We start from the raw sequence: 16,338 nt of genomic DNA, 5'->3' as shown, positions 1-16,338 counted from the left end.
TAGCGCGGTGCCTCGTAGAGAGCAAGTGCTCAGTGCGTTTGGGCAGGGCAAATGAAGGAGTGAATGATTGACTCTGGGTTTCATTATGATGCTTTAGATCACTTGGTTACATTTATTTGCTGTGCTAGGATTGTCCTTGGAGCATTGTTTTTATTTTATTTTCCTTGACTGTTCGCAAAAAGAATTTACCTTGGATCTGCCCTGAATCATGCACAAGGTGTTTTTAGTGCTCTAAAGGGAGCCGTGATTTCTGTATCCAGCAGCTTAGGTTAAGGTATGCTGCATTAACAAATGACCGTGCAATCTTAGTAGTTGACAACAGCAAACATTTATTTCTCACAAGTGTCGTGTAGGCTGTGGTTGGGCTTCTGCTGTGTTCCATGTGCTGTTCATTCCAGGACTCAGGCTGAAAGAACAGTCCCCTTTTCTAACTTGTGGCACAGGAAAAAGAACAAAGAACCACACAGTGGCTCTTAAAGTTTAGCTCCCAGTGCCTCAGATTACTCCCTCTCACATTTCACAGGCTGGAGGCTCTGTGGCCACACCTGGCGTTAATGGGGCAGAGAAGAACAATCCTCTACTAGAAAGGGGAGCGAATAATGGGAACAATAAGACAAATACAAATTTGTCTTTTCAACTATCTCATGTGTTTCAAACTCTTCCTCTCTTTTATAACATCCTGATTTTAAGCACTCATTTCTGATTTTAAGCCGTTGCTCTTTGCTTGAATCCCTCTTTGGGAAGTGAAACTTGTGAAGTAACTTGGGCAAGTCTGGATAAAGATGACTTGGGAATAAAATATTCTACCTTCTCGTATCGTTTTCTGTCTTTTATACTGTTTTTTTTTTTAATGCATTTGTGCATCAGAACTATATGGATTAAAAAGAAAACAATTTTCTAGGCCCAACCCAGATTAGAATTTGGGGGAATATGGAATATTCCACTCTTGTTTTTGCTGTTCCCATCATTCTCCTACGGTGAAGGTCACTTTAATCTGATCGGGTATTGAGCTGTTTCAGGTTTCAAAAAGACTGTCCTATTTCCAATTCTCCCATATTCCTAGGGTGTGGTCCTTTGGGGGTCCAAATTAGAAGTATTGAATACTTACTAGGCCCTTCTGCTTGTAGAAACCAGACTGTATTCCAGTAATGGGGACAAATGGGGAAGTCTCCTTAACACTGTAAACTCTCAGCTGCAATTTCCTGTTGGCCTACTTTGGGCCCACACTCCTTAGGAAATTGAAAAGTGCCTCTAGGACTGTGCTGTTCAGTGTGGTAGCCACTAGCCATGTGTGGTTATATAAATTAAAATATAAAATTGAAAACCGTTACCCAGTCTCACTAGTTTTCTGTGCTATTCCCAGTATTTGACAATTGCAAACAGTGCTACAACGAGTAACCTGTTTGTATTTATTTTGTATTATTGGCATATCTTCAGGGTATATTACTGCAAGGGGATTCCGGGCTCTAAAGGCAGGGTTGTGTTGGTATTACCACATTTCTCTCCAGACGGGTTGTTCCAATTTACATTTCCACCAGCAATGTGTGAGCATGGCTGTTTCTCCACAGCTTTGCAGACACAATTTGTTGTCATATTTAAAAGATTTTGCCACCGTGATGGGTGAAAAGTTACCTTTCCGTGTTGTTTTAATTCGTACGTCTCTAAACATGAGTGAATTTGAGCATTTTCTCATATGCTTGAGAGGCACTGTCATTTTTGTGAACCGTCCATTCCTGCCTTTTCCCCATTTTTCACTTTGATTTTTGTTTCTTTGTGCCTTAACTTTTAGAAATTCATATATATTAGTGTAATTAGTCCTTTTTCTGTGGTTTCTATTGTGAATATTTCACCCAGTGGGTAGGTTGTCTTTTGACTTTGTTTATGGTGTATTATGTCATGCAGAATTTTTACAGTTTATTTTTTGTGTAATCAAATTGAGCAATTTTTTTTTAATTGCTTCTGTATTTTGAAATATGGTGGAAAACCTTTTCCCATTACAGGGTTAAAGAAGAAATCACTCATGTTTTCTTCTAGTACTTGTATGGCTTTATTTTTATGTTTAGACCCCTAATCTATTTGGAGTGTGTTCTTTTGCAGGGTGTGAGATACGGATCTATTTTATGTTTTCCCTTGTGCTACCTAGTTGTTGCAGCACCGTTTATTAAAAAAGTTTATCTGTACCTGAGTGATTTGAGATGCCACCTTTGTCATATACAAAATTTCCATTTGTTTTGAGTCTAATTCTAGAGTTTCTCTATTGTTTTATTGGTCTGTTTGTCCATATACTAAGTACCACACTCTTTTAAATTATAGAGATTTTATAGTCTGGTATGGGTAGTATTCCTCTGTAGTGTTTTCTTCCCCCAGTTTTTCAGAAGTTATTCTTGTATATATATTTTTTCTATCTGAACTTTAGTATAATGCCCAGTCACCCTATTCAAGAATAGGGGACATCATTGTATTTGTTCATATCTTTCTTAGTGTCTTTCGGGGGTGTTTAAAACTTCTCCTTATATAGGTTTTGCACATTTCTTGTTAAATCTATTCCTAACCACTTAATTTTCTGCTTACATTACAAATTGAGTTTTATTTACCCTCATTTTCTCTAACTTTATTGTTCGTGTATATGAAAGTTATTGATTTTTGTATGATAATTTTCAGCGATTCTTTCACTGTTTCATTGATTTCTTTTGTTGCTTGTTTCTCTGGGGTTTCCCAAGTATTCTAGCTTAACATCTGTTGTTCTTTTTCTAGTTGTCTACTAGTGCATAATTTTAAGACCCTTTGAAAGAAATTATGACTTTGTTACATTTTCCCTTGCTATGCAATATGGGAGATAATTAGCAGCCCATGGTGGGGAAGGTTTATTGATTTCTTGGAAAGTCCTAAATGGGCCCCCTTCTATTAGCTTGAGGTTGGACAACTGATGGTTTAATAGTGACCACTGAGATATTAGTACAGGAATAATGAGAATAAAAGGAAGTGTGTCTTGCTATATGAAGTTGCACATCTGTAGAGAGTCTAATAGGACAACAGTGAAAAGTATCTTAATGTGAGCATTATGATTCACGTACACAGTAGAGTGTATTAAGAAGGCTATGCTGAGTGGCATAGGAAGAGAATGGAAAGGTGCCATGGGAGTACAGAGAGGAAAAAGAATTCATGTAGAGAGTCGTATGAGGATTTATCCGTTGGACCAGCAGTTAGCAAGTATAAGCAAGAGACTCTGGAAATCTGGGGAAGTCCAATTGAAGTCAGCCAAATGGACATAAAACTGGAGTATTCGGGAGGTTTTAAAGACTAAGGTTTTAAGAAGTTCCTCGAGAAGACATTCCAGGTAGGAGTAGAATAAGACAAGGGGACGTAATCAAACTAATGATATGTTTAGATAAAGGCAAGTTATTTAACCTGAGTGGACTAAAACTTTGAGCAGAGAGGTAGTGATTCATAGCACTGGAAAAGTGGGTGGGCACCAGGCCATGAAGGAGCCTGAGTGGAAGGCAAAAAGTTTGCTCTTTACCTTTCACGTCGAAGGTCTACTAAAGGGTTTTGAGCATGCCTGATCAAATAGGGACTCTAGAACATTTAACTTTCAAGTGACACTTCAGCGTCTCAGGGAGGGAAAGACAGGAAGCAGGAAGATATCATAATCATTCTACATGTATTAATTTATTTAATCCTCACAACAATGCTATTAAGAAGATGTTAATATTCCAGTTTTACAGATGAGAAAAACAAGGCACAAATCTGTTATTTTTATATCCCAGCAAATACTTTAAGAATGGGTCTCTGTGGTTTACAATGGGAAAGTGACCCCCAACAGCCATTTTTCTGCATCAGAAATATGGAGTGTATTTTGGGATATGAATATTACCGCATTGCAATGCGACTTCTTTCGAATAGAATGTCAATACTGTTGTGTTAAATGACTAATACATAATGCACACTGAAAAATAGTAGGTTTGAACATCTCTGAATATTAGTTAAGGAATTTTATATATTTTTGTGATTGAAACACATAAAATTTGGTTTTAGGGTTAGAAATGTTGTTTTTAGTGAATTGCCTTTTTAGTTCACTGTGTTTCTTCTATCTACTTTATCTTGAATGGGTCATGAATTGAAGAATCTGTTTTCAGCAGATGCATAGCTTATGGGTACAAATTTTCTTTTCTTGCTGATTCTGTAATTAAAATGCAATTTCATTTAGAATAATTAAAGACCCCAAAAGTCTGTAAGCTAAAGAAAAACCAAGATTTGTTTCTGTGGCTGGTTAACTGCGCTATTTAATATTCTATTGACAGTGGTACTGGGATATGGCAAAATTGAATGTATATCTATTGACATTTAGCACAACATGCTTTATTTCTCTAGTTGCAGCAAAAAATCATTCCTGATCAGGACCAACTGATGGCAGTAGCACTAGAATGCATCTATAACTGTGAACGAAATGACCAGCTCGCTCTTTGCTATGACTTATTAGAATGTCTGCCACAGAGAGGATATGGGTAAGAACCCACAGTGTGCCTTTGTTATGGTTGTGTCTTTTTACTCTAACAGTTAAAATGAAGATGTTGCTTCTCTGAATGTTCATTATAGAGAATTTTGGGAATATAAAGAAGAAAATGAGATCACGTGCAAACCTGTTGTCTCGAGAGAGACACTTGTTTTTCTAACAGTATATAGGACGTCACTATAATTTTGTTAACCTTGATAATTATCCGTTAAAAAGCAAGCAAGAATATCACTACCACCACAACAAAAAGTACTCTCTTAAGTGGATAAACGGTGATATCTCTTCGTTTTAAATTGTGTTTCTAATTAAGCTTTTTCCTTATTTATGGGCTAGTTGTGTTTTTTCTATGAATTGTTTGTTCTTGGCCCTTGCCCAGAGTAAAACTTCTAAGTAATAATGTATGGATATACATACCTCATTTAGTGGTATGCAAATCAGATTATATTTTCTCTTTGCAAGTCACATAACAATCATTCCTTTAATCACTCTTTTAACACACAGTACATATTATAAATTTCATATCTGGAGAAGTTAATAACAGCACATGGAAAAGCATGAAAACTGAATGAAAAATCGGTGGGCCTGTTTCTAAGCCTTTGTGACTACAGCTGAGTCACGTAACTTCTATGGTCATCAGTTTCCTCATTTGCAAAATCAGTTGTTTAGACAAGAAGTCTTCCTCATGCTTTGGTTTTCTTCTTCTCCTCTCTTTTCCTTCCAAGGAAATTTTTATTTTTGTGTGTGAAATGAATGATAGAAGTCACTTGATTTTGCAACCCAATGTGAAATAATTGTTTCACGTAGTCATTAATAGAATTGAAATCAGGTGAAAAATTGATGGGGAAGGGATATTTGCATGGTACCAAAGTATTACCTTTAGCAAATAATTTTTTTTTTGGGAATTGCAAAGGGGAAATTGACCTTTATAAAGTCTGACTGCCGTCACCTTTGATCAAGTCGTCAAATATGGCATCACTTACAGTCAGGCAGCCTAGCCATATGTGCCTCCTGGTGAGAAGCAGTATGAAGTAAAATTACTTACCCTGAATCTAATCAATCCTTTAAGCCAAACTTCTAGTTTACAGTCAATGTAGGGAATAAGAGAACAAGTTAAATAACACCATGAAGAAAAGAAACAGATAAATACAGACTGTGAGATATTCTACAGGTCATATTGTCTTTTCACTTTGAAAAGTCAGTGCCATGGAGAAAAACAAATTGGTGGGGACGAGGAGGTGCTATTCCAGAATCATGAAGTCCAAGGGAACATGATCCCCTTCTAATTTTTAACCATAAAGTAAATAATGTATGTACTAGTTAAAATCAGGGTACAGGAAGACTTGTAATCGGTAAAAAACTATTGGTTGCTCTCCTTCCCCATCCTTTGATACCTGTCTTCTAAAAGTAAGCACTCATTCTAGATCATGCTTTTCTTCTTGACTTTGCCTGCCTCCTTTAAAATATTGTGCTAACGTTGCTATTTATTGATTTTACAATTTTAGATGATTATTGAATTCCTTTCATTGAAGCCTACCCTTCCCCCATACCTACTTCTCTTAACCATTTTTTTCAGTGTAGTCAAAGTGGTATTTCTATCATTATGATTATGTATATACTGTTTACACAGAGCTGGGTATGATTATATTTCCTTTTTATGCAACTTTTTGCTTTTCGTGGATTGAATAATTTCCTTTTTTGTCGTTTTTTGTTTCCATTTACCTCCTTCACTCTTCTGACAGAAGTGTAAAATTCCTTTTCAAGGTCAAAGATATCTAGTAATCTCTCCTTTCTCTTTTCACTCTATGTCTCTCTCTCTCTCCCTCTTACTTTTGAAACATCTTTCTTAGAATTGTCTTTTCTCTTCCTTTGATATGAATTGTTCGCTACTCTGCTGTACAGCATTCATCCTTGGACTTTTGTTTGCGTCTCTTGTGTTGCATATTGCATTTCTGGGATTATCTTTTCCTTTCTTTACTTATTCCCTTATTCTGATGGAACATAATCTTGAATAGCTTCCTGTCAAATATTGCATGGAGGCATGTTTATTTTAAGACTATCATATGTCAAAAAATATCATAATTGCATCCTTACACTTGATGGAAGGCTTGGCTGTGTATGGATTTGTAGGTTTCTGATCCTTTTCCTTGTGAGTTTCGAAGGCATCACTCTTGTCTTCTCCTTCCACTGTTGTTGAGAAGTCCAAGGCTATTATATGGCTTTTTCCTCCCCTTTTTGGAATACTTCAGTACCTTCCCTTCATTTCTAGCGTTCTGAAGTATCATAAGGATGTGTTTTATTCTGAGTCTGAATTTATCATTGTTCATTTAAATCGTGTATTTCAACCTGGAAACTCATGTCCTTCAAACTGTTGGGAAATTTTCTTACATTTTTTTCCTGTTAAGTTTCCTTGATAAGTTTATTTGCATGTCCTTTTTTTGCACATTTTAAATTTATTTACTGCTCTTTTTGTTCTTTTTCCCATGTTTTGATCTTTTGTTAAGTGATCTGGGAGATTTCTATAGTTTTATCTTCTAATCCGTATTTTGAATTTAAAATTTATTTTGGCTTTCTTATTTAAATTCCAAGAACTTTTTCTCATTCACTTTCAAACAAAGTAATACCCTGCTCTTGTTTCACAGATGCATAAATTCACTTCTGCACCTTGCATTACCCTTGCCCCACCGTGATCTCTGATTTTTCATATTCTGTTTGTTTGCATCTCTGTTTTTACTGTGAGGACCTTTCCTCCATGTCTAGTGATTCTTGGCCATGAATTTATATCTAAGATGCTAAAAGTTGATTGGATGCCTTGTGACAAGCTGAAGGCTTTTCTTTATAGGAATCCTTGGGAAATTGCCTTATATGTGAGCAGCTAGATTGTCAGTCTTGCTTCAGTTTTGATTTTGGGGGGGTAAGGTAATCTTAGATTCTGTGTATTATGTTACAGAAATGTTGGGTGGTTTGTGGTTTGTAGATCCTGATTATTCATCTCTTCTCATTAAGGGTCTAAGTACTGACCCCCAAGAAGGAAAGCAGTTAACCTTGTTACTGGTAAAGCTAAATGGAGACTGTACTAGTAGTTAATACTTCCCTTCCTCAGTCCAGGTTTAGGGAGTCTTCATGTAGGAAAAGTTACAATCACAGCATCTATTTATTACCCAAACCTGTACAGATATGACCGCAAGCTCCCTCCCATCCTTAGTGAAGAGCAGCAAGTGTACCTCTGGGAACCGTGGGCCTTCAGTAGGCAACAAAGGGCTGATAACGTGGATTGCATTAACAATTTTTTAGCAAACTGTCATTACTCATCATTTAAAAACCTCAGCCCAGTGGATATCAGAGTATCAGTAGTCAAGGTGCTCTTCCCAGAGGGTGACAAGAGATGCAGAATCCTCTTCTTAACAAGCATCTCAGAGAGCAGAAGTGGTGGGGAGTTTCTTCCTTAAAGGGTCTAGGTGGGTAATTTGATGGTCCCTCTGCCCACTTGATGCCCCTTGGTTGTCCTTGAATCATCTAGGTAAAATCATTGACTTCCAACTGACATGTGCAATTTTTTAAAAATAAATGTATTAGGCTTAGTTCTTCAGTTAGTTCTTCAGTGAGATCAAATAAGCATAAATATCAATTAGAGCTCATCTATTAACTTTTAAATAGTAATTTTCCTACCATGAGGAGAAAGTCATGATATTAATTGAATGATGATATTAAAAGAACATTTTTTATGTAGACATTATAATGAGAGGATGAGTATATTTGTTTTCGAAGAATGTGTAGGCTAAGAAATGCCTCTTGTGTATGTGTGGATGAAAGCTTTTTTTGGCTTCAGATTAATGGTTTCTGATCTGACAGGTGTTTTTTTTTGGTAAACATAAAAAATAACATGGTACTCTTTTGTTGTTCCATTTATTTCTTAATGATTGTATTTCATAATTATAATTTTCTAAATAATTTGCAATTATAAATTAGCCTAGTATTAAAATATAGGCCTTCAAAATACTTCGTCTGGTTCTCTTTCCTCCTCGTACCAACTTCGTCAATTCACGTTCTCCCAGTGATCGGTCATTTATTTTTAGTGGTTAAATGGTTGGTATTTACCAAATGGTTAACTGTGTATTTTTTCACTATTTAGGAAATTAAATTTTTATACATCTTACCTAGGCAACGCATTTCATCTGGCTGAAAAAAATCCTTTAGTCATTATGTTTGTGAATGTCAGTTCACAGAGGAAGAACGCTATATTCTGAAAATCAGTGACAAATGTTTATTGTAGAGTTACAAAATGATAATTTAAAAAATATTGTTTCTGAATGAGTATGTTAATTGAAGTTATCTCCGATAAATGATCTTTTTTTTTTTTGAAGGACTTTAAGTGGAATATGCCCTAATTTATCATTCTAGTCCAAGGCCTGAAACTTGGTTTAAAAAGATAGTATAATCTTTGTAAATTGCATGAAATAATTGCCACATAGATTTAGACCAGGACAGATTGATCGTTTTAAAGATAGTGAGTGGGCTTCCCTGGTGGCGCAGTGGTTGAGAATCTGCCTGCTAATGCAGGGGACACGGGTTTGAGCCCTGGTCTGGGATGATCCCACATGCCGCGGAGCAACTAGGCCCGTGAGCCACAACTACTGAGCCTGCGCGTCTGGAGCCTGTGCTCCGCAACAAGAGAGGCCGCGATAGTGACAGGCCTGCGCACCGCGATGAAGAGTGGCCCCTGCTTGCCACAACTAGAGAAAGCCCTCGCACAGAAACGAAGACCCAACACAGCAAAAATTAATTAATTAATAAACTCCTACCCCAAACATCTAAAAAAAAATAATAATAATAATAAAAAAATAAAGATAGTGAGACTTTTGTGTTCAGTTAGGTCATTTTTAATTTTCCAAGTCCAGATAAAGATTTTTATTTAGCTTTTTTATTAAATCCTAAGAATTGCTGGAATTCAGTTGAATCATTGGTTGGAAAGCACCTGAGAGTGTCAGGTACAGTGGTTCTCAGTTGAGAGTCGTCCCTCCAAGGTTGGGACACAGAGTTGCAGAGGGTGGCAGAGGGCTTTTATAGCAGTTGCTTAACCTTTCTAGCAAATCCCTTGCACTTGTATGTGCGTTGTGCCGTGCTAAATCTACCCTATCAGCCATGTTTTTATTAGTTTATCATCTTTTTCACGGTAATGTTTCTCCTAGTCCCTCGTCTACTTTTTTCCCCGAGAAAGGAAAAAGGAAAAGTGCTTGTTATCTCCACTCCCGGTAGGAATTATCTGTATGATGGCTATGTACTTCTCTTTCGTTTTAAAATATTGCAGTGGAGGCAGAGTGAATGATAACATGGGAGAAGTCCCCTAAGTATATAGAATCCTAATGGAAAAGTCCTAGGGGAGTCACAGGTGGAATAGATAGGACTAGGAGAAAGCCAACGTGCAGGGCCATGGTTCCTAATCTGTTTTATTGGTTAAAAGAGGAGAAATAAATGATGGCTTTATCGTTTACCACTTCTTTAAAGAAAGACTACAACTGATATATAATTCTTTTTGCTTTTAGCAGAACTGAACTAAAAGTTCTTAGGAAAATAATTGCCCATATCTCACTAATCTGTAATAGAGAATATTGTTATATTCCAGTATTTTTTATCTTAATCTCTTTTGAGTCATGAAAGATGCTGAATGAGTATAGGAGATAAGACTGACCTTTTATTTGGACAGGGTGATACTGTCATATATTAAATACAAGGGAAACATCACTTTTTTTTTAAACTTAAGTGAGTTTAGTATTTCAAGTAAAAAGTTACTACTAAAACCTGATTTAAATTCTTTTCTCTTAATCCTTTAGTCAGAAGACAGAGGTAACCACAGCTCTTCATGACATGGTAGACCAACTGGAACACATTCTCAGGTGAGAAAAATGACGATCTTTTGGTTCCATGCTGATTAAGGAGGTCTGTCCGAGAAATGTTACCTTAAATATGCCTAGTGATCATTTCCAGTTTCACCTAATATTTGTTTGACTCTCTTAGGAGTGAATTTTCTTAATAATGAATATAATGCTAGCTTATTTTAGCAGAATGCTACAGTAATGAGAACATGGACTTTGAAGACTAGTAGAACTGTGTTCACATCTAGGCGTTGTAACTTACTAGCCGTGTGATCTTTGAACCTAGGGTTTTCTTAGCTCTCATATCTACCTCATGAGATGTGAAATTGATACTAGATAAAGCATTTAAAGCACCTCACACATAGTCGGTAAATAAGAAATATTAGTTCCTTCAGCAGTTATTACATCCATCAGCAAACAATGTTTATTATAACCCCTGACTTTCCTTTTTGGGGTATACTACATTTGATTGACTCTCTGGGTTATATCATATTAGTGACTAGCAATATTCTTTACTGTGAAAATGAAGCATTAAACTGTCTCTTTTGGAGACTGAAAATTTCTAATTTGCTATTCAGGAAGTTTAATATTGTTTACTAGTGTTCATTTTTATCTGTATATAGTGCTTGTGTGTAATTTTTAAATATTTGCATTAAAAATGAAATTTTAGGACTAGTAAACTTTGTTCTTCCAATATATAATTATAGAAATTATGGGTAATGACATCACTTGATAGTGGTAATATGTAAAGTATAAGAATTTGGGAATCTACTAATTTGATGTCCCTCTCTTCTCCCCAGCCTCCCTGAAAAATTGAGCATAGTTTGAACAAAGCTTAATGGGTTAAGTCAGTATAGATTCATTCCTTACGAATCTGCATGGTTTCCTTTTTCTCCCTAATGAACCTGAAAAGAGCTTTCTCAAGGAAATACAATATAATAAACATAACGCATTTCATAAAAAAATATTTCGTAATATACGTCATTTATTTCACCATACGTTCCTGGGTGTAACCATGGGTTGTCTTGATAGTCAAATTATGCTCTCAATACCTCAAGGAAACAGTAACACCCTTTAGGTTTCTGGATGATACCCAGGTCTTTCACTGTTCACCTTAATTTACTAACCTTTTAAAGGAGAACTTTTTTTTTGCGGTTCCACCTCATGGCCATTAATAGTTGATAAATGTTTTAGTGTATATAATGTCAGGTGACGTGACCCATGGAACTTATCTTTATGAAGAGTTACTGAATTTTGTCCAACCTCTCTTTAAGCCCAGTAGTGGTTAATTCATAAATGTGAGACTTGGTGAGACAGAAAATGTGTATATACAATGCTGATAATTATGGAATAGGATATCTCAAGAAGATCCATATGAGAACAGAAATCTTATTTGTTTGTTTATAGAATGGATTCTTGAGGGAGATTGAGCCTTATGGGGTTTCTGTGGTTTTCCAACCCTAAAATTCTTTGCTTATTGCTTTTCTAGCAGCCTTGCCTATAACAGAATACTCACTAAGGTTGTTAAGAGTTAAAGCTGGGTATTGCAGTTATAGATTTGGCTTATTTTGCTGACTTGATGCTTTTACAGTACAGGAAAATTATAAAAAAAAGATTTTGAGGTAAGGATATGCCAGGCTTTTTTAAAAATGTTAACTTATCCCAAGTATATTGTAATAAAAGTCAGTAGGGGAAATAAGATTTGATATATAATTATTAGCCTTTTTTTGCCGAGAATTAATGTAATGTGTAAAATTTGGTCATTCTTTATGCTACTTTTTTTAAAAATACTTTTAACACCTAAGTGCTACTTATGTGTTTAAGATTCTTAGAGCTTTTTTGTTTGGTAGCAAGACTTATTTAAAAATTTTTCTTTTCACTTACAGTGTGTCAGAGATTTTGGAGAAACATGGACTTGAGAAACCAATTTCGTATGTTAAAAATACTCAGTCTAGCTCAGAAGAGGCACACAAGCTGATGGTTAGATTGACCAGGCACACCGGTCGTAAGTGAGTAATAAAATTAATTGATAATTGTATCTGATTAAGAAAAAGTACTACTTTTTTTCTTTTTCTGACTTCATTGGGTTATAATTGACCAACAATAAATTGCACATATTTAAAGTATAGAATATGATAAGTTTCGATATATGTATATACCCATGAAGCCATCACCTCGTCAAAATAATGAATGTATCCGTCACCCCTAAAAGCTTTCTCTTGCTCATTTATAATCCCCTCCCTCCTTCTGCTTCTCCTCATTACACCCCCATCCCCTCCCGAGGCTATCACTGATCTATTTGCTGTCTCTACATCGTACTTTGCATTTCCTAGAATTTTATGTAAATGGAGTCATAACAGTCTGCACTTTGTTTGTTTGGCTTCTTTCACTTAGCATAATTACTTTGTGATTCATCCATGTTGTATCATGGATCCGTAGTTTATTCCATTTTATTTGTTGACTAGTATTCCATTGATGGATTTACTGCACTTTGTTTATCTATTCACTTGTTGATGGACATTTGGTTTATTTTGAGTCTTGGCTTTTACAAATATAGCTGCTATGAATATTCATGTACAAGCCTTTGTATGGACATGCGCTTTCATTGCTTTTGGATAAATCCATGAGAGTGGAATGGCAGGATCACATGGTAGGTGGATGGTTAACTTTTAAAAAAACTGCCTAACTGTCTTCCAAAGCATTTGTACCATTTTATTTTTTAATCAGTGTTTTAGGAGCGTTCCAGTTGCTCTACATGCTTGTCAGTACTTGCTGTGGTCAGTGTTTTAAAGTTTAGTGATTTTAATAGGTATGTTGTGGTATCTAATTTTGGTCTTAATTGCTTTCTCCAGTGAGTAATAACGTTGAGCATCTTTTTATGTGATTATTTGACATCAGTGTGTCTTCTTAGATCATTTTAAAAATTGGGTTCTTTACTGATTTTGAGAGTTTTCTTGTACATTCAGGATACAAGTCCTTATTAGATATACGCTTTGCAAAGATTTTCCCCTATCTATGCCTTATCTTTTCATTCTCATACCTGTGTCTTTTGAAGGGCGTACTTTATAAATTTTGATGAGGTCCAGCTTATCAATTTGTTCTTTGTTGATTGTGCTTTTGTGTCATGTTAAGAAACTTTTGGCACAAAGATTTCCTCCTGCCATTTTTAGTAAAATTTTTAGTTTTACATTTTACAATCAGTTTCATGGCCCATTTTGAAAGTTCATTTTTGTTTATTGTTCAAGGTATAGATTATTTTTTTTAATATCTGAATATTGCCGCATCATTTGTTGAAAAGACTGTTCTGTCTGTACTGAATTGCATTTGCATCTTTGTTGAATATCAGTTTTCCATATTACGGGGCCCTATTTTGGGGTCCTTTATTTTGATCCATTGATCTGTTTGTCTATCATTCCTCTAATAACCATCCTGTATTAATTATTATGGATTTATAGTAATTCTTAAAATTATTGTAGATTTACAGGAAGCCTTAAAATTCTCTCTTTATCTCTGTCTCTTTCAACAGTTTACTCTAGTTGTTGATTTATGTGTCTTATGTTCCCTTCAAAATCATAAGCTTATCTAAGGCAAGTGCTACAGTCACCAAACATCTAATTTGGAACCTTACATATCATTGGCCCTCTCTCAGTAATTACTAAATGAATAATTTAGGAGGTGTTGACAATTTAAGTCTTAAACTTTCTTTACAGCTATAAACGATGGGTCAATATTTCCCATCATGTTGGCTCTAGTCAAGAACCTACTCTTCAGTAAGAAAGCCTCACTGTTGCTGCTAGATTACCTGCTGTCCTTCCATTGAATCCCTCAAATACTTCTAAAGTCCTTGCAGTTAATTTCTACTTATGGCATTCTACTTACTGTGAATATGTAAGAGAATACGGCCTCTTTTTTCAAGGTAGTCAACTTGAAATGAATCTTAATTGTTTCATATATGCTACTATGGCTTGGCCTTTAGCACCTATCAAATTTTCTTATGCATATTCTAAATGGTGGCAGATTTCACTGACTGTCACAAATCAGGTTTTACTATCTTGAGTGCAGTACTATTTCTCGCTGGAAAATACACCTCCATTCCAAAGCTGTAACTAATACATCATGTTTGTATTCAGGTATTTCCCTGTCAATTTGCACACCTCTTGTATAGTGCCTCCAGGTTCTTCTCTTGGTTCTTATTTACTGCATGTATTCTAAAAAGACCTTTGGAAATAATGTCTTATAATTTATTTTAATTAGAACCTGTACTTAAGGCTAGCCATGTGTGAGAAAACATTAATACCATCTGTCCCAGTGTTGCTGGCTTCTAGAAGAACAGCTGGGCTGCGAGAACTTGAATTCAGCTAGACAGTGCCCAGGTCTGATTTTATGAAGCTGGTGCAAGATGGACACTCACTTTTTCAAACATTTTGCTACTTTACTGCCTGCGAGCCAAATTTGAAAGAGTCTTTTAATTCTTTGAAGCCCACCCAGAGAGTTCACATACAAGGTCTAACTAATGGAAACACTTCAGGGATTATCCTTGAAGACTTGCAAATATATCAGTTTGTTTTGTGTATTTGTATGCTGGAAAAAAATGTATTCTCTTAAGCTTTAATACATATCAGAGAGAAATAATTGTTCATTTTGTGTAGCAAATAGAAAATGCTATAAGCAAATGAAGCATATGGTTATTAAAAATTTTAGGTGAAAAAAATTCCTGAAGACTAGAATTTTTGTAGGAAAGATCCCAAATGCATAATTTTTCCATAGCAATACTATTAAACACAGTCTATTTGCCCTGTTTTTAATGCATAAGAAAGAAAATGACGCGTGGAAAAGGAACACCCAGATGGTATTTGACAAACAGAAAACAAAACCAAACCTACCCTTTTCAAACAATGAGATTCATGATTATGTAGAACTTCAAGACTAGAAAATAAACATAAATGATGATTCCAAACTCACATATATTCAACAAAGATGAACTTTTGAGAGAGGTAGAGAGAATTACAGCACATTCTCCCTCCTACTAGACAATATTAGTGGTTGTGTATGTGACTACAGAAAAACAAACAGATGTGTTTGTGACTTCCAGATTTATTCATTCACACTTGTTGAATGCTACTTTGTACCAGAAAAATATGGGGAGTGTCTTTTCATACATTCTAGTTTAAGTTAATTATCATAATATACAGAAAAGGAAACTGAAGCTCAAAGAAATTTATTCAAATCCATACAGGTAACTGAGCTTGTTTTTATACTCAGGAAAAATTTTGTTTCATTGTGTTTTTTCAAAATTAATCTCATCCCTTCCTTATCATTTTTTGAGATTCTCTTTAAGTGAGAAAGCTGAAATTCAAGAATGTTAAATATAGTCACGCAGCTAATATGTGACTCTCTGTGACATTGTTAACAACACCGTTTCCCCTGTTGCAGGAGAATCTGAACCACTGATTCTTTAACTCTGTTAAGTCTGGATACTGACATGAAATGGTATTTGATCAACTAGGTAGTGTAGGCCTCACTACTTCATCTCTGACTGGTAAATTGCTCCTAGAGGAACTGTGTAAATGAACCAGAAAGCCTGGTAGGGGCTTGAAGCTTTGGCTTTCCCACGTGTGGTCACTGGCTTATCCTTGAGGGGACCCTGAAAACTATGCCAATGGAATTGTTACAAAAGGTGTCAGCTCGGTGCTTTGTGACCACCTAGAGGGGTGGGATAGGGAGGGTGGAAGGAGGGAGATGCAAGAGGGAAGAGATATGGGGATATATGTATATGTATAGCTGATTCACTTTGTTATACAGCAGGATCTAACTCACCATTGTAAAGCAGTTATACTCCAATAAATATGTTAAAAAAAAAAAAAGGTCCTGACTTTTGTGGGGAATGAAGCTTCTTCCTAAGCCAGATAGGAACTGCAGCTACCTGACAGGGCTTGTCGTACCTGGGCTGGCACC

At 35.7% G+C, this 16,338-nt stretch overlaps 1 protein-coding gene across 2 annotated transcripts in view; it reads left to right on the top strand.

Moving 5' to 3' along the window:
* NBAS (NBAS subunit of NRZ tethering complex) overlaps positions 1-16,338 on the top strand; it is a 339,942-nt gene that overhangs the window by 147,771 nt on the left and 175,833 nt on the right. For both annotated transcript variants that reach the window (XM_082852122.1, XM_082852121.1), the window contains 3 exons: positions 4,372-4,505; positions 10,342-10,404; positions 12,270-12,392. In XM_082852122.1, the coding sequence (XP_082708248.1) occupies positions 4,372-4,505; positions 10,342-10,404; positions 12,270-12,392 (320 nt within the window). The remainder of the gene's footprint in view (positions 1-4,371; positions 4,506-10,341; positions 10,405-12,269; positions 12,393-16,338) is intronic.

Source organism: Leucopleurus acutus, assembly GCF_964270905.1.
Source record: "Leucopleurus acutus genome assembly, chromosome: 12".
Taxonomy (NCBI): Eukaryota; Metazoa; Chordata; class Mammalia; order Artiodactyla; family Delphinidae; genus Leucopleurus; species Leucopleurus acutus.
Note: the sequence above shows the minus strand (reverse complement) of the source record. Positions and strands in the feature narration are given on the sequence as shown.